Source organism: Mercenaria mercenaria, chromosome 15 (assembly GCF_021730395.1).
Source record: "Mercenaria mercenaria strain notata chromosome 15, MADL_Memer_1, whole genome shotgun sequence".
Lineage (NCBI taxonomy): Eukaryota > Metazoa > Mollusca > Bivalvia > Venerida > Veneridae > Mercenaria > Mercenaria mercenaria.
This window is the reverse complement of record NC_069375.1, coordinates 47,839,555-47,859,313: the sequence shown is the minus strand read 5'-3', so window position 1 is coordinate 47,859,313 and position 19,759 is coordinate 47,839,555. Positions and strand designations below refer to the sequence as shown.

Here is a 19,759-nt window from a genome sequence, read left to right as displayed (position 1 = left end):
GCTCTTTGCCTTATTCTTATAATGCGCTATTTCCTTTCATTACATTTAGAGAAAAACGGCCTCGAAGTCTCAACATGTATTACATTGATCATAGAAGGTTTTTTGTATTTTTTATTTTTCTTAAGAAAATATCAATTAAAAAGCATTTTGAAGGTTCTTATAATTCTTTCTTGATATTTTTTATCTTAGGCAGTTTTTATAACTGAAAAGGTTCACAGCAATTTACTTTTTTATTTTGGAGACAAAAAGATGGGAAAAGGTTTATACCCCTATTATACTGCGCTTTCTACCACTTGTTCAATAAAATGATCTTAGACATAGCTTACTGTAATTTCTAAATTGAAAAGGTGTTAACTCACTTTGTAATGAAATAAAACGGAGTTGCTTAATATGTGATGACACAAAAAAATTACCCATATATGTAAAGAGGTAACATAACACAATGTTATTTTCAAACATGTCAACAAAATGTGGAGGTAGCGCAAGATGTGACTGAAAAGTCTGTAACGGGACTCACAATCTTAATTTTAAGGACAACAGTAGATACATGTAACTCTGTCTGAGACGAATTCAGCGGTACATATATATATTTATGGTTTTAAAAGTATGAAATTACATTGAAATGTCAGTACACATTGTAATTCGAAAGGAACTGAAATAGCTCTGTATTATATACAGAAAGTGTCACCGAAGGAAACAGCAAACAACTGTAAATATTTCTTTAACATTTCCTTCGTTACACAGTTTCTATGAACTGATATCTATAACGGGTATAAACATTTAACAGCACACATGTTTATAACTAAAACGAATTTATTTTTTCACTTTTATAATACATATGATGCTCAAGCAGCAAATATACATTACAAATTGTACTTTAATAACATGGGGAAAAGTAAAAGTACAACAATATACAGACTCAAATCGAAATCCAGACGTCATTTAGAGCGATTAAAACATTGACTGATAGCAGATGGCGATAAACATTCTAAATCTTTAAAGGTTTATAAGATCCAAAAACATGAACATGTGCTGCATATATGTTACGCAAGTATAAAATTTGGTTTAAAGGAGTGCACTTAAACTTAACACAGTATAAACGCGTACAGCCGCTAAAACCTGGAAGGTTTTTCCAACAATCGATTTTTTACTGCATGACATTCTATTACAGATGTAGCCCTACACATAATCAGTATTATATATTTAGTAAAGTCAAATACATTTGATGAGGATTTTCTACGTTTGAAGTAAATAACTTTTTAGAAACAATCAGAACTTCCGCGTTTTGTTCAATACGTGGGGCGTTCCGAAATATTGATTATGTTCTATAGGTTATTTTCTAGCCATATATCTTTGTTTAATCTGATTAAGATCATGTGTAAGTCAGTCTTTTTTAAACTTTAAAATGATATTAAGCAAAAGTAGTTTATACACTTTTTTCTCATCAAGTCAGTCAATCCTATTATCAGTCTTTTTAACTTTTACCCTGCTAAATTTCTAAAATGAACTGGTCCATCATTCAATCTTGGACCTACTATTTATTATTCAAAGGAATGTTTACTTCAAATTTTCTTACTGACTCAAGGAGTGTTCACTTACAATTTTCTTACTGACTAGCGAACTGTGCTGACCATGGTCAGCCTGCACGAGCATGCATGCTGATCATGTTCTGCATGGCCCGCGAGGGCAGAATCACTTGCCGCCAGCAGGCTAAACATTAAGCTTCCCCATGGTAAATACTTTCAATATTACATTCCATCGATACAGCATTATGTTGTTGTTGTTTTTGGGTTTTTTTTTGCTGTCTAATGGAGGAAACCATGCTTAGATTAAAAAGATTTAATACTTTTCTGTGCAATACGGGTTATATTTTGAACTCGTATCCATATGAAAATTTCATTTTAACCTCACAAAGTAGCTTTTCAGATATGCTTCGTCCCCCGACTTGTACAGCATATAATAATACTCTTTGCAGTAAACCTTTACCCAGGAACAAAACGGATGCTCTGATCATTTGTTTCTATGTACATTATTAATAGCACACATGTGGCTATTTTGAAAACGATCCTGTACCTTTTCCTTTCAAAATTCACAAACATGGAAAATAAACTATTTTCATCCACAATATCTTTAGAAAATGTATGAAAATTTATGACGTCATATTAACATATAAGATTTACATTTTAAACCCGCTATATTAAAAATGTATCAATTTGATCAATATCTTAATAAATAATTAATTTACAAAATTTCCTCACTGATAAACCAGACTTATAAAAATGTGGCTAAATATGAACCAAAAATGATGAACCTCGACAAAAAATACACAGAATTATTTCGGGTATGACCATAAATTTAACAAAAATATAAGCTGAAGTAAGATTCAACATTTTAATACAACAAAAAACATAAACATTTTGTTATTGGTAGTACAGGTAAAAAAGACAGTAATGTTGAGTCATTTTATTATAATATGTTGTGCCCTTTTTTAATTAAATATTCTGTTTTAACACATTTGTACAATTAAATTATTTTCGTTTTGTTCCTTCTGATAATTTGGAGTTACCATTTGGAATGTTAACATTCCCAATATATTGGTGAAAAAAATACAGATGTTGTCTTCTTTGACGTGATGCCTCTCAAATGCAAAGGTAATTTAAAAGTAATATATTATACTCTAATAATTAATTACTGTCTCTTATCTAACCTGCTATACTAATTTCATTTGACTCTTGACTAAAATCTTCTACACCCGTTTACTGTATAGAAATAAAAAGAAATAATAATAATAACAATAATAATAAATAAATAATAATAACAATAATGATGATGATGCCGATGATGATGACAAACTGAGAAAATACATGCACAAACGTTGGCTCAACAAACTTAAATATAAGTTTTTCATTACTTGTTCCATTAAACAATCTAGAGAGACAAATGTATTCTAATGACCACCACTATCAACTATCTTGCATTTGAGTGTAAATAGCTAACAATATGGTATTTTAAAATAAAATTGATATGGCGGTTAGACACATGCATTCATATTTACATTGTGCAGACAGACATACAGGCAAACATGCCAACATATAAACACAAACATATGAGTTTCAATACGGAAACGTACACACAAAACTGAATGTAATTTTATCAAACCAAACCTTAAAAGATTTGGAAGATAATATTTCCATGTTATAGACATTATACATTTTGCAAGTTTCATCAAGGAGCTTCCAGGGTCAGGTCTATTTATTTCAGTTTACAGCTTGCTCGTTAAAGTCACTGTTTCTTAAATAAGGAACATTTAAACTTGCATTAATCTTTAGCTATTCCAGTTAAAGTAGGAGAGCAATATTAAATGACTAGATTATGTTATACTCTGGTTTCGAAAACTTTAATTTAAATAGGTTTACTGCGTATAAGCGACATCCGATTAAAATAGATGTTACTTGAAAAAGAATTGAAATGTTTTCCGTTTTATTGTGTGGATAAAACTACATGTATAATGAAAGTGGACAAAAATAATGTCAAAATGTTCCAGTTATGGATATCTTTAACTTAATGACCGATCCTCGCACTTACAAACATTCAGCAAGAACCCTTGTTTTAAATAAATATATTTCACTGCTTCATTAGGAAATACTCAACATGTCGTGATAAATATATATTAATGTAGCATTAGCCTTGATAGACGTGGCTTATTAAATCATATCTCAATTAAAACAGAAAACAAAACAAAAATACTTACAAGTTTTATAGGCTAAAACCACAAGCAAATCTAAATGAAACATTTTCTAAGGTAACTATACGGTTATCAATACTAAACTATATAATAACTTGTACATGTACGTTGTAACTAAGTTCTTCCTTTTTAGTTCGATAATAGATAGGGTATTATTAGATTTGACATAATTACAATGACATGTGTATTTAAAATATGTATAATCTTTATCACTTTCAATTTGCCGCAAAATAAAATAAAATGTTTTTCGTTACATGAAACTTCCAGCTCACATACAGATTACTTTCTTTGTATGAAAGTTGTTATTTTAGGTAACGTAGTAGGTAACGTAGTTGTTATGTTGAAAAGAATTCAACGTAGCGCAGCAAAGCAAAAACTAACCGTGGCATTGTCAGTATGACACATTATTAATACACATCAAATGGGTGTCTGATTTAGTTCTGTCTAATGGTAAATTCAATGATATTTTTACCAATTACAATACAATGATAATACCATTCGTATGCTTGAACGGACGCACACGTTTAACATGTTTTTGAACAATATCAGGTGGTGGACAATTAAAAAAGCATTGAACCTACATAGTATGTTGTTCCTCTTTTTCAGCACTTACATATTTTGAAGTTATTAACTTTAAATATATAGTTGCTAGTATTTAAATAAAGAAGTAAAGCTCCGAAATAAACGTCAGACTACTTAATGATTATGAAAAGCACACTAACAATATGGTTCAGAATAACTATGGTATCTACGTTAAATCACGAGCGCACTTTCTCATCTGACACAAGTACTTGTTTCTTTGAGGAAGTGGACTCGAGAGTGGTTAAAATAAGCTTGAATTTTTCATCACAATTTAGGTAAAAACAAAAGTATTAACTAAATACTAATTTTATATCATATGTAATAAGTCTCGTTGTAAATAATTGGCTCGAGCATTTCGATAACATCCTACGTGCTTTATAAAAAGGAAGTTTTGTGAACAAATTTTCATTCAAAGTGAACCGTATTCTAACAAATGTCTAATCAATTAAAACAAAACATCTAATTTTCTTCTGGTAAATCGCCTGAATGTACATTTTGCTTTAACCAGTCCGGAATAGGGTATCCAAACATTATCCAATCATATTTCATTACGTTCCAAATTTTCTGCATTATCCACCCTGGCAGCGGTTTGTAGACTTCTTCAACCATAGTATGAGTTCTTCTAGCGGAGTAATTATCATTGCGACCCGGGAATTCAGCATCTATATCAAGTTTTTTGAAAATATAGTCCATATCCCTATTGATGTGTTCATACTTACCGATATAGTCATAGTTAACCTCGCATGGATTACAGAGCACGTGTGTTGGAACGAAATGTTCATTTACATATAGATTTTCATCGTACAGATCTGACCACCAAACCAAAAATTCTTCAAAAAATACTGATCTTCCTTCGTAATCAATTTTCATTTTATGAAGCTGATCTAACTCAGGGTGGCTGCCATAGAAAAGTGAAACTCTTTTATTAAATTCATGCCTGTTTACTGGATTCGGATGAAGAAATTTACTCATATATCCTGACAATAAACGTTCAATCGGATCTCTTGTAGCAAAGAACTTTTTGTATGTTGACATTATCTCTTTTTGCTTCTCCTCATCATAGTCTCTGATGTATTTAAACTCTTTGTCATGTATGTTATAAACCTCATACCCGCCTATGGTTGGTACTTCAGATTTCGGTATCACGCCCATCATGCCAAGAATGGTTCGCCTAAAATTTGTACTGGCTACTTTGGGAAGATAGCACCAAACAGACTTTGTTTTTTCAATCACCATTAAATGTTTTAAGTATTCGTTTTCGAACGCTTTAGCATTTGGCAGCGTGATATTTTGTTCTTTCATTTCCCTACATATTTTTTCGACTCGCATATTTCTAATTTTCATCTCTTCTTCAAGAGCCTGTAATATCATAATGTACTTTATTGAATAAGTTAAAAATGAAAGGAAATATACTTTACATAATGTTTATTTCCACAGAAGACAGAAAAATGAATTTTATATAATGTGTATGATCACAGTGGTCAGGTAAGGTATTGAACATAATATGTATGTTAACAGATATTCGGGAATATTTTTAACGTATGTTCATAAATATTTGTAAATATGTCTATAGCAATATCTATTCTTATGAATTAATTTCGCATCATGTGTATGTTCTAAAAAATGGTTTATTAACAGATTTTGCACCATGAGTACGTTTATAAATGTTATCAAATATTTTTTAAATATTTTTAAGTACTCATAAATGATTATCTAGACTGACCTTTTCTTCTTCGCTTGGTGGAGGAGGTGGATCTTTGCTTTCACTGAATTCTTTTACTACCAAGAAGGGGTCACTCCCGTTTAGAATAGTTGTATCATCATTGTTTTTTACATCTGAAAATAGTATATTTACAAATGTCAAACATTTCTGTATTTTCTTTTTCTCAAACTAAAAACACTTAAATCTATACCATCACTAAAATCATCAATTTATTAATTAGGAACAAATTTTCGGTATTGTTCCCTCAAATTGAAAAAGTGCAGTCGAAGGTCTAAAATGTAAGGCCCAATTACTACAGGCCGAATTCTCCTACCTGCCTAACTTCAAAATTCATGGAACACATTTTCGTTTAAAAAAACTATGAAAACTGTGAAACATAACTATTCCGCTTCGCACAACAGGTCTTTGAAAACCTTGAAAGTAGTTAACAGACTGATGTTTCTCGTGGATTTTAGTGCGGCATTGGATAACGTTTAATCATCAAAGATTAAGCCATTAGCTAGCACAATTTGTCGGGTTGTCGGAGTCAGTCCTCAAGCATTTGGTGGTTTAAATCATTTTAAATGACCTCTGTTGAAGGCTGCTTTTCAAATTCCCTATCTTTCCTATCTAAAATTGCAGAGCTCTGTGTTCCACTTTGCCTCTTTCTCTTTTACATAAACAACCTTCTTGATTCAATAAAAAGCAATGCCAAACTGTTTGAAAATGATATCTTTAATATCTTTACCAGACCTGCAAACACAACGAAATGGTCTGCATGCACTTGAATGGTGGGAACAGGACTGGTCCGTGGAATTCAACCCTGATAAGTGTTAGGTGTTGCGGATAGCAAGAAAAGGATTTTTTTTGTATTTTCCTATTAAGGGACTGAACTAAACAGCATCTATACCGCCCAAATGCCTTGAGGTTATAATCTCTTAATATTGTCAGTCCGTATTAACAGATATTACATCTAAGACAAGTAATTATCTCCGCTCAATCGGGCAAAATGTCGAGACAAAAAAATAAGGAAATGTGAACACAGTCTTATAACACCTTTGTCCGTCTCAAATAGAATATTGTTCAAACGTTTGGCACCCGTAGAAAAATGTCCTTAACATTCTGTAATAACTAGTAAACCTGGCATACAGACTATATTTTCCTAACGATAAATACTCTGAACTGGCAAACCCTAGCACATCGCAGTCTCTTCTCTGACTGTACTTAACAAAATAAAATGTAAACCACCAAATCATTACTAACTCATATCGTCCGCCCGCTTAGCTCAGTAGGTAGAGCGTTGGTCTACGGATCGCGGGGTCGTGAGTTCGATCCTCGGGCGGGGCGTATGTTCTCCGTGACTATATGATAAACGACATTGTGTCTGAAATCATTAGTCCTCCACCTCTGATTCATGTGGGGAAGTTGGCAGTTACTTGCGGAGAACAGGTTTGTACTGGTACAGAAGCCAGGAACACTGGTTAGGTTAACTGCCCGTTACATGACTGAAATACTGTTGAGAAACGGCGTTAAACCCAAAACAAACAAACAAACAAACAAACAAACTAACTCATATCTGTGTACCCAGTATCACTGAATTTGTAATGCAAATCGTTCTAATGCCAAGTACAGTCCAGCCTAGTATTGGTCTTTCTACTGAGCGTGCACATCGTGCGATCTGTCTCACTTTTAACAAATGACACGAGACTTTAGCTTACGCAATATAATCTGAAATTATTATTATTTATTATTATACCACATTTATATAGCACTCTTTTCATGCACGTGTACACGTTCAAAAAAGCTTCACAGAAAAATTGCAAAAATACTAACAAATACGCATACAAAAATAATGCATTCCACATTAAAAAAATTCATAAATGTAAAACGTATAGATTAAACAAGATAAACATACATACATATTTAAAAGTATTAAGGTTACCCCAGGATAAAATACTGTTCTACGCAGTTTTATGAAGAAGAAGAAAAAAAAGCATCAATGTATCGGTCAGTTAACAAAATATTGTACAAAGTAGTGGGTTTTTAGCAGGCTTTTGAAAGCAGCTAGCGTGTCAGCTTCCCTGATCTTGACGGGAAGGGAGTTCTAAAGCTTTGAAGCAGTGCAGGAAAAGCTGCGAGTGCCATAGCAGCCATACATCATGGTTTTGGTTTTTGGTATAACCAGTGACAGCGTGTCTTGTGATCTTAGGTTTCTGACCGGTTTATACACTTCTATCATATCCCTAATATAGGCAGGGGACTGATTGTGTAAAGCCTTAAAGGTGTATGCCAGAACCTTGTACTGCACCCTGTATTTTACTGGCAACCAATGGAGCTCCTTCAGAACCGGTGTTATATGATTGCGACGGGGCGTCTTGGTGATGACGCGAGCTGCCGTGTTCTGGACATGTTGCAACTTGTTAAGTGTGCTGTTTGGAATACCACTTAACAAGGCATTACAGTAGTCTAACCGTGAAGTAACCAGGCTGTTGATAAGGGTCTTTGTAGCATCACTGGTAAAATACCGTCTGATGTGACCTATTCTGCGAAGTTGTGCATCTCCAGCCCGGCACACAGAGTTGACTTGTTGTTCCATATCCATATTGTTGTCAAGTACTGCACCAAGATTCCTAACACATTTTGTGGATTTTATCACAGAGTCACCGACCTTTACAGAGACGTCATCAGTGTACTTGGAGTTACGCTTTGATGTGAATAGCATTACCTCCGTTTTATCAGCATTGAGCTTCAGCATGTTGCAATGCATCCACGAGACAATTTCAGCCAGACAGCTCTCAATGCGGCGCAAAGCCTCACTTCTAGCCACAGCCTCTGTCGGCTTAAAGGATAGATATAATTGAGAGTCATCGGCGTAGAAATGGTGAAGAAGTCCATGACGTCTGCATATGGCACCCACGGGTTTAGTGTATATGATGTAGTTCTTTGGACCAAGCACTGATTCCTGGGGCACACTGTATTTCATCAACACAGGCGTCGACAACTCACCGTCAACGCACACAGTTTGATAGCGGTCACTAAGATATGATGACATCCATGATTGTGCCAAGTGCCTTTCAGAACTAAAACTAGTCTATGTCTTTCAATGGTATGCAAATTTAGTATTTGATCCTTTAACAATTTGTCGCTACGGTTTCCTCTTTGATTATGCAATGACGAGACAGGTGTGGACTCCACAGTAACAGCACTTATATCCCCCAAGAGGCAGACTGGTGTGATAATGTCCCCTGTCCTGCTTCATCGTATTATTTATGTTGTTTCTATTTTTCTATTTTGGTGTTCTGGCTTCGTAAAAGTTATTAAGTACACGTGTTTACGGTTCCCTGAGAGTGGATGTATATATCTTCATATGACCATATTTGCAATGAAGTTGCGTATGGTAAGGAAATCATATTCAAGGAAGAAACTTTATCTACACTTTCGGTGCCTGTAAACCGAATTAAACTCCCCAGTGGTGATTTTGTCATCGGCCGTTCTAAGGCAGAGCCCAGAAGTGTTCTTATTTTTTGTGTGATTGTCTTTATATTACATTTTGGTTATCAAGTGGAGTGACGTATGAGTGTCAACATTCTTTAGATGTGGCCTTTCATTTTTGGATGAATTTATGAGGAAACGAGCATCACATTTTTGAATATCAAAAATATTACCTGCAATACTATTATTGCATTCGTTCAGCCAGAGCTATTCAATACGATGCAGGTAAGACAGTACATTATTTTTATAACTAAAAAATAGAAAATATGCAGGAAAATATCTAACATAACAAAGATGCTATACAAGTACGATGGATTGAGGAAGACAACACATTATGCGAACTTTGAAAAATGTTACATACTGGGAAAAGCGTTGTTGTTTTGTTTTTTTATTTTTTTATATTTTTTTTTTTTTTTTGCTTTTTTTTTCAGTTGTCTCAAAGTTGACCAATTACTCAAAAATATCTAGATTTTTCAAAACTATGATATTTTCTCCTCAATAAAATGTTCCGTACCAAAATGTACCAGGTATGTGTAATAGAACGACTCACTGAAATAATAGGTGAACAAATGACAAGTGATAATATGGTAAACGACCGCACTATAGGCGATCAAATGGTATAGATAAGTTACCAAATGATAAGCAATCCCATGATAGGTGATGAGATAAGTAATCAAATAATAGATGATCAAATGTTCAGTGATGACTTTATATGTGATCAAAGATAGGTGATCAAATGATAGATGATCAAATGACAAGTACAAATAATTGGTGATGAAATGATAGGAGATCAAATGATAAATATTAAATTATAGGTGTTCAAATAAGTTATCAGATGATAGGTATTCTACGCACTTATTAATATCAATGCTACTTGTCAAAGTAGATATTAATAATTGTGACCAAACTACGTCTATTCTTTAAATACTTGTTACAATGTATAAGCGTGAAATCTGTTTAATATTCATAAATGTGAATACCAAATCATTTTGTAGAGTGAGCATACACATGCTAAGCCTTGCTCGCCGTTCCAAGGTTGCCTCCATATTTTCAACCTGTTTCTTTTCTATACTGTCTTACATGCTATGTATGTTGTCTTGCAAGTTGGTAAAGTGACTTCCTTTCCTCATCACACTTTTATCTTCCGTTCTTCTACCCCACACTCCATCCGCCCATTTATATATCGTTTTCAAATAATAAAGTAATAAACATTTATCTTTTTGATGAGCATTTAAAACACTCCATCTTCTTGCTGTGTCTTTCCGCTACAGTTTCTACTTGTGCATGACCTGCTTTTTAGCGTATTACTGACTTAGATTCTTGTACTAAATGAGACTCCAGCATTACCTTCTTGGGCTTCATATAATTAACATCTGCCATATCTTCAGCCTGAATTTCTATTTATGGATGTCTTGCTTTGTGTGTGACCGTTTCAAAAATTAGGATTTGTGCCATCCATACATTATACGCCATGAGTTAAACATGATTAAATTAAGTAAATGAAATAACAGCCATGTGTAAAGGAATGAGAATGTATTGATTTTAAAATAAGTATTAACGTAAAACACATACATGTTGCCGAGTTCAAGGAACAATCTGATGAGCGCTCTGATAAAGATAAAGATAAAGATAAAGAAAGCGGTCAATTTTATCGATTTAAAACACTGTTTCTGCAATTTTACCCCCGTTATAATATTCGTCTGGATAGCTGTAGTTTGCTAATGGACACATAATTATGTAGCAGATGTTATTATATAGATAACGTATGAGTGAAACCGTGACCTATTAAAATATACTTTCCTTACTATTTCGAAGATATGAACATTTGTTGAAATTTAGCAATAGATGAATATAAGTACATTGAAACTAAAACAATCAAATTAAATATCAATGAATAATATCTTAAAGGTTGTGTAAAATTTACAGGAATGTTAAATTCAAAACAAATATGAAGAACAAAATTACCCTGAATATTTGCCTTTGTTCCTATTTGTGTTGACCAAAATTGTTGAAAGGCGAGATTTAAATGTCCCTTATAATAATAACAAGATCACTTTTGTTGATTGCAAACTTGAAAATATTCCATTCTTTGTTTTGTTTTTACAAAGTAGTTCATGGTTTTATTACTATAATTATATGTGTTTTTTGTTTTTGTTTTTAAGTACAAGCAACCATTATTACATTTCGATAGTGGCATTTAACGTTTACATGACAAGTGTTGGTATTAAAATGACAGCCAAAATGTATTAAAATCAGTTTTAGAATAATTATTTCCTGTTCTAAATGGTAATGGTACCATTCATATATCTTTATTGAGTCCGTTCGACAGATCGTCGACACACATACCAGATAAATATACTAAGGTACACAATGATGGGCCTGTCTACAAATTTATGTATCATTTATATATAACATTTGTATCGACATTTAACAGTCTTTACATTAGGTTCAACGATCTTGTAAAACAAACAAAATACTCGTCCTTGGACAACTAATACTGTTACATTACTTTTAATATACAGTTCCAAACAAAGAAGAAGCAGTTTACCATGTAGATTCAAAATGCAAATCATTTTTGAAATAACCGCCTCGGTAGTCTAGTGGTAGAGCGTCCGCTTCGAGTGCGGGAGGTCGTAGGTTCGATACCCGGCCGCGTCATACCAAAGAGGTAAAAATGGTACTAACAGCTTCCTCGCTTGGCGCTCTGCATTAAGGGGATAGTGCTAGGACTGGTCAGCCCGGTGTCAGTATAATGTGACTAGGTGGGGTATCATGTCACGTGTCTACGGCGTATTAATCCAGTGAGGCAGCACTATAAAGTTGGACATTGTGCTCACTGCTACAAGTTGACACCGTCGTTTATATGACTGAAAAATTGTTGAAAAAGACGTTAAACCCGAACACACACACACATTTTTGAAATACCACTGTCCATTTATATTACCGTTAAATCATAAATAAATCTTACATGTAAATAGACGAATTTTTTTATTTGGAGGATACCTTTCCGTTTATATAGTAAAAAGCTTCACGCAACGTTCTTAAATTCTTGAACACTTAGTTTATACTAATTTGTTTTAGCTCGATTGTGATGAAAGCTTCAAGCTTATTTGAACCACTCTCGAGTCCGCAAAAACAGTACTGGTGTCACATGAGAAGTCATGGTCATCACCCCAGACACTTGAACACTTGGGCACTTATAGGATTATAACGTTTACATGATCTAGTGGATAAGGCGTTGGCCGCTCAATCCATGGGTCGTGGGTTCGAGCCCCGCTGGGGTCACGACCATGACTTCTCATATGACACCAGTTCTGGTTTTTCCAGGAAGCGGACTCGAGAGTGGTTCCAATAAGTTTTAAGCTTTCATCACAATCTAGCTAAAACAAATTAGTATAAACTAATATTCAGTGAGTATTTGTACTAACGCAAAAAATCAACGGCACAAGTTTTGCATTAGACTTAGGAAACTTTTAGAAACAAATGGTTCAGACATTTAATGCTTTTAGATACTTAAATTGTATTTTTCTGTCATTACAAATGTATGGAATCACTATTTCAATTTACTATCAATAATTATAATTCTTCTTTGAAAAGTATGAATTCTGAAAAATTATTAAAAAAGATTTCTTTGTACTTCGAAACCAGACAAAAATGCTGAATTATAAATTAAATGTGGCCGTTTTGACCTTGTTTTTCTTAACTATCTAAATATGAAATACATTGAACATTTTCATTGTGAGGCTTCTAAATATGATAAATACATAACAACTTTATACAAATTTAAGACATAAGAAGAAATAATTTTATATGTACTTACATAGTGATCCAAAAGCAACGGTACAGAGTCCTACTATACCTAAAAATCTTGACCACCTGCTGAACCGTCTTCTGAACATAATTGTTTAAGTAAATATAAAATAGAAATGACTTGAAAAAATTATCCTTTTGCTGTTGATTTAAACAAATATAGTGTTTTCGCTTTATTGACAGAGTCTTATAAACGTTCACTATGCTGCGTACGAATGAACGAAGTGTGAGAAAAAGAAACAATTTTTCCTTATCATCGCCAGATGTTTCAAGACGTGGAGCTTTCAATATTTGTATGGTGCACTGGACATGGATCGACCAGTTTTTTGCTTTTGTTTGTGTATCTTTACGCCATTAAGGGTTTTCAAGGTATATTACGTTATACCTGTGGTCCATATTTGTAAGCACAGATTGCGAATTGGAGAACTTTGGTGGAATTTGGAACTGTTTTAAAACAGACTTGTGGTTGCAAATTCGGATATGAGTTTGGATGCAATTTTTATCTGATATGAATCCTTTGGATTTGAAATTTATTGAAAATATATGTATAAGCATTTCACTTGGAAACGTGTATGAATATATATAACCTAATCACGTGACATATTTTAAAATTAGAAAAAAGTAGTTCCAGTTATTCCGCATGCAAAAAATGAAAGAATAAAAAATGCTTAAGATGAAGAAGGAAATTGTGATTAGATACAGAAGTAGCATTATAATTTATCGATTCATATCAATGTATAAATACATGTGTTAAATTGATGAGGTTTATGTCAAGACCATATGTTTAGCATGAATATATTGATTCATACCTCAAGAAATTCTTCATGAATGATGTGATATGTAATTAAAAATGCAAAGCATGTTACGATAAAATCTGCAAGTTGTGGTATATGAAATGCAAAGAAGTACAGTGCACAAAACAAAGCAGAACGACTTTGATAAAAGTGGTCAATTTTAAACAGCAATGACATGACCTTTGTTTCCTTTCTTCTGTTGCACATTTATATATTTTTACTGTGCTTATGCTTTCTTGTGAGGTCCTTGAAAACAAACTCCTGAAAAAGCAAGTTTTGACCAAAGCGATAAAAGTTTAGAAAAAAAACAACACTGTAGTGAAATAATGGTTCATATGCCTATGTTGCGAATACATATCATATGTCTGTGATAAAAGCGATGAAGTAGCAGTCGTCTCCTGCAAACCATGTTGACCAATTTGTACCATTTATTAGCAACAGAGACAAACTAATATTATTTACTGGTCTTTAGGTGAGTTATGGGGCTCATGAAATGCCTAAACATTAGTTTTCTCTCTAGAACGATCAGAAGACATAATCAACTGAGTTTGTGTTTACTACTGATAGGATATGTTGTTGTTTTACATCTAGTTAAAACAATTGTAACTAAAGGTTCAGATCGATCTGATGAAACGATCAACATCCGATCTATAACTATCAAACCAGGCCTCAAAGAAATGATTAATGCCACAGAGGAATATTTCCCCTACAATGCAGCTTATCTCCTTGAAAACAAGTATCTTTGTTCTTCATCAGAAACTGTCGATGTCGTAATAATGGTTTACACTGCAACTGGAAATTTTGACAGACGCAACATTATGCGACAGACATGGTTAAATAGAACTCTTATATCAAGTCTGGGAGAAGCAAGATTTATTTTTCTTTTGGGAACAGTAAACGATATGGCAATACAATCAGAAATTGACAAAGAATTTAAACAGCATGCGGATATTTTACAGGGAGACTTCTTGGATACTTACGCCAACTTGACATTAAAGGGGGTCATGGGACTCAAATGGTTATCAGAAAATTGCAAAAATGCAAAACTCTTAATAAAAGCTGACGATGATATTGTCATAAACATTTACAGATTTTTTGAAGAAGTAGTTCCTCAAATGTTATTACGAGAGCAACAAGTTTTTTGTTGGCGAAGTGCAAGAAGTATTATATTCCGAGGAGTTAAACACAAGTCTTATTTGCCAAAGAATTATTTTTATGGACAACATTCATATCCGTTGTATTGTAAAGGACCATTTGTGTTCTTAACGTTTGATCTTGTGCCACTAATACTTAAGTCGGCATCAATTACCCCATTTCTTTGGTTGGAGGATGTTTACTTATACGGGCTTGTTATGCAAAACATACCTGGCATTAGTTACAAACAATTCAGAAAAGGTGTAGATTTCCATTTAGATATAGGAGATGTAATGGAATGCTTCAGTAGGACAGAATGTGAAATGTTTGTTGCTGGGGTATCAAAAGTTGATGAAATGATGCCTGTTTGGACGGCAATGTTAAAACAAAGCCACCGGCACTAAAAATAAGAAAGGTGTTGGTCCGTAAAAAAACACAAATAACTTATTTTTTGTTTGCAATTTTTAACATTCTCGGTTTTTTACGGAAAGGCACGTACTTCTAAGTTGATTAATCAGATTTTGGGGAAGTGACGGAAATTTTTGAAAACTTAACATCTGATCTTAACGTTTATTGATGCTTATTAAGTGTTACATCCAAGTTAGAATTTCCGTGTAGATGTTTTCAAAATTTGATTTTTCCGTCCATGTCGCCCAGCCAAGGTAAAGATATTTTAGCACTGAAATTGATAAACACACCTTTCCTCCTGTGGAATTATATGAATATACGAGGAGTGTTCGAAAAGTATTGTGTATTGTGTTGACACGCCATTTCCACGAGGAATTTCACGTCGATGTTTATACAGCTGATTACCTCTATTCAGTATCTACACAATGGTATATACAAGTATCCATTAAATAACCGTTTAACCGAGTAATCGCTATTTCAATTTGTCGTTGACCACTGTTGCAAAAAATGGTTGGAAAGCGAATAACAAATACTGAAGAAATTCGGTCATATATAAAAGTTCGCAGTAAACTCAGTTGTTCTTTGAAAGAGGTTTTGCCGAATTAACCCGTGTTTATGGGTCTAGTAAGGTGTCTTATGAGACGGTTCGCAGGTGGAAAAAGAAATTTAATTATGGTGTAGTCTGTTGAAATGCCTCAAAATCAGGTCGGCCAACGATAGCAATGTGTGACCAAAATGTTTTGAAAATCACAGAAATTCTTCAAAAATGCTGCTCGATATACTGTACGCGATATTGCACGCATTGTTGGCATTTCACTATCAACAGTTCATTTCATTTTAAAGAAAATCTTGAAAGTTAAAAAGATTTCTGCTAGGTGGGTACCCCCATCTTTTGACTGACGTCCAAAACGGCTACGTGTTGAAACTGCCAAAGGATTGCTAAAATGTTCCCAAAATACGACGAAAAGGGTTTTGCAAATGTTGTTACAGGTGATTAAACCTGGGTGCATTATTTTGAACTTGTCAGAAAGGTTGGGAACAAAATATGGGCCAACAAACATGGCAAAATGCCAATAATTGCCAAACGCACTTTGAGTGCAAAGAAAGAAGAAAATTTTGCATGCCATGCCATATTCTTCTCCAGCGAAGGTGTAGCAGTACAGATTCCAGTAAAAAGGGGTAGAGATGTGACCGGTAGGTACTACCGTGACGTTATCTTGAAAAAATAAAGAAGTACTACAAGAAACGTCGCCCAGTCACAGGTTTCAAAAATGTTCGACTGTTGCATGACAATGTTCCAGCGTAACCTCTAGTACAGCGTGCGACTTCTTTCTGTTTCCAAAACTGAAAAACTTCCTTTCTGGTCGAAAATATCGATCGTGGCCAGCTCTCGGTTCTGCTGTCCATCAGTACCTCCATAGTATATCAAAATCAGCCTATCGTGACGCTTTCCGGAAATGGACCCAGGGACTAAAGTTATGCATTTCTCACCACATGGAATATTTTGAGGGTATGAAATGACAACGTGCACAGTACTTTTTGAACACTACTCCTAAGACCTAAATTAATTTTGTTAACATTAACAAATATTTAGTTAGAAGTTCAATAGAAATGCAAGTTCAAAACATCGAAATATTACAATTTCCTTCTTTTGCCTATCTAAGATAAACTGGAAATAACTGAATTCAGAAGCTACAGTTTAAAAATGTGACCTCTGTCAAATTATGGAAATGTCATTGTATCTATCAGAGGCAAATGTAAAACTAAACATGTTTTTGAAAAAAAAATTCTCAGCTGGTACACTTTCGTATTAAAGGGGATTTGAGAATAATAACAAACCTTAAAATCAACAGAATATACATTTCTGATAGGGATCTTACTCTATGTAATAGGAATTTCCGTTCTTTCAATAAAACTTTAACAGAATGTGCGAAAAGTGAAAAATGTCATAAGTTACCATCCTGGCAAAGTGATGCACATCTTTTCAATATTCGCTGAAATACTCATACATTTTCCATTATTAAGCTAGAGTTTGAAGAATAACAATGAATTGATACATATTGTGTGATTGCTCAAGTACATATTCTGGTACGTGTTAGTTCTCTACCGGTGGAACACCGGCGGGGACTTTTGGAATGCCCTCTACCGTCTGGCTGTCCGAGCTCACATTAAACATACTAAGGTGGCTATAGGAACAATAGGTAACTGTACATTTCCTCTGATGTCATTCATTCCGTAAGCTTTTATGTGGCTATTTTTCTTTTACGTGGCTAAAAGAACAATAAAAAGACAAAAAGAGTAGCCGAATGCATACACATTTGTATGAACGTCCGTCCGTCGCAAATCTGGATCCCGCCATTGTTAAAAAAGTATTCAAATTAGGTTCAAAAAACTTTGTATGAGAATAGAGGGTAATATGTATATAGATTATGTACATATATGACTCATGCTTATAGATCATAAGTCAAGGTCACTTCTGGAGTTCTCAAGTAAAAATTGTTACCGATCCATAACTGTTATATGTATGGCTAGATTATCTTAGTGTTACACACAAACGTTTCCCGTGATGAGACAATGTGTCATCACATGATCTATGTTTGTCTGCTAAAGGTCAAGTTAGGGTCAAGTGAAAATTTGTTTACACTCCATAACTTTTATACGCATTGAAGGGTTTTTTTAAATATTTCTCAGAAATGTTAGACTATGTGTCGCGCATATGACTCATGTTCCCCATGATGAGACAATGTGTCGCATACATGATCTATGCTTGTAGGTCAAAGTCACGATTGAAATTTAGGTAAAAATAGTTTTTGTCTCTTAGCTCCAATATGCCTTGAAGCATTTTAGTCCTAAGAATGTTGTCAACATCCACAAGAGACGATCACTAACAAAGTTTTCCACCAGTAGGGGACTTCTGTGTTGCAACTGTAATACTCGGTCACTTGTTCAAGTACATATACATGCAATTTGTAACTGTTCAGGTACAAAATCTGTGGTCGTTTAAGTACAAATTGTGCGATTGTTTAAGTGATTTTTAAAATACATATACGTATTTATTGTTTGAGTACATACTGTGTGATTGTACATATTGTGTTATGGTTTAAGTACAAATTGTGGTATTGTTTAAGTATGTACTGTATTATTGTTTAAGTACATACTGTTTTGTTGGTTGAGTACATACTGTGTGATTCTTTGCGTACATACTGTGTTATTGTTTAAATACATACTGTGTTACTAAATAAGTACATACTGTGTGATTGATTAATTACATATCGTGTGATTGATTTTGTACATACTGTGTGATTGTTTAAGTACATACTGTGTTATTGTTTATGTACCTACTGTGTGATTGTTTAAGTGCATACTGTGTGATTGTTTAAGTACATACTGTGTTATTGTTTATGTACCTACTGTGTGATTGTTTAAGTGCATACTGTATGATTGTTTAAGTACATTCTGTTTGATTATTTAAGTGCATACTGTGTGATTGTTTGAATACATGCCGTGTGATTGTTTAAGTACATACTGTTTGATTGTTTCAGTGCATACTGTGTGATTGTTTGAATACATACATAAATGGATATATACGTCCATTATAAAAGTCTGCCAAACAAGAACCGGGTACTGCCCTATGTAGCTGTCAGATTATAATTTTCAGGTCAGATCAATCGGCTTAGTCTTTATATATAAATATACTTTGTGGTCTGCAGAGATTGTGGCACTCCTAGAACAAGCACAGTCGTTGTCATTTTCGCTTGTGCTATGAAGGGTATTTTAGATGATGTAGTGTTTTTGTTATTTGTTTGCTTGCTCAGAATTTTACAATTTCGATAATAATTTAGTTCCAATTTAACTTTACTTTTCTAATGTATACATTTTATGTTTATGATACATATGTTCTTGCTATTTATTAAATGTCCTTATAGGCATATGTTTTTGTCTAAATGTATTAATTTATAATTCGAGACCGAGCTTAAGCAAATCGGTCAAAAGTTATCAAGCACTGAAAATGTCTATGAGCATCGTGAGGGTTTTCACACGACGTGATATAAATAACTGGTTGCGTTTTAGGCTTCCAGAAGGTCTTCGTAT

General features: G+C 33.8%; 2 protein-coding genes across 2 annotated transcripts; one reads left to right on the top strand and one right to left on the bottom strand.

Annotated features, from left to right (window-relative positions):
- Window positions 1-795: 795 nt before the first annotated feature.
- On the bottom strand, window positions 796-13,574 carry LOC123552332 (carbohydrate sulfotransferase 11-like). The gene is made up of 3 exons (XM_045341914.2): window positions 13,342-13,574; window positions 6,051-6,163; window positions 796-5,686 (listed from the first exon to the last, which is right to left on the bottom strand). Exons 1-3 carry the CDS (start codon window positions 13,418-13,420, stop codon window positions 4,787-4,789), a joined length of 1,092 nt encoding a protein of 363 aa, XP_045197849.1. The 5' UTR covers window positions 13,421-13,574; the 3' UTR covers window positions 796-4,786.
- Window positions 13,575-14,604: 1,030 nt separating this feature from the next.
- Window positions 14,605-15,663, top strand: LOC123557818 (beta-1,3-galactosyltransferase 1-like). The gene has a single exon (XM_045349562.2). It carries the CDS (start codon window positions 14,605-14,607, stop codon window positions 15,661-15,663), a length of 1,059 nt encoding a protein of 352 aa, XP_045205497.2.
- Window positions 15,664-19,759: the final 4,096 nt, after the last annotated feature.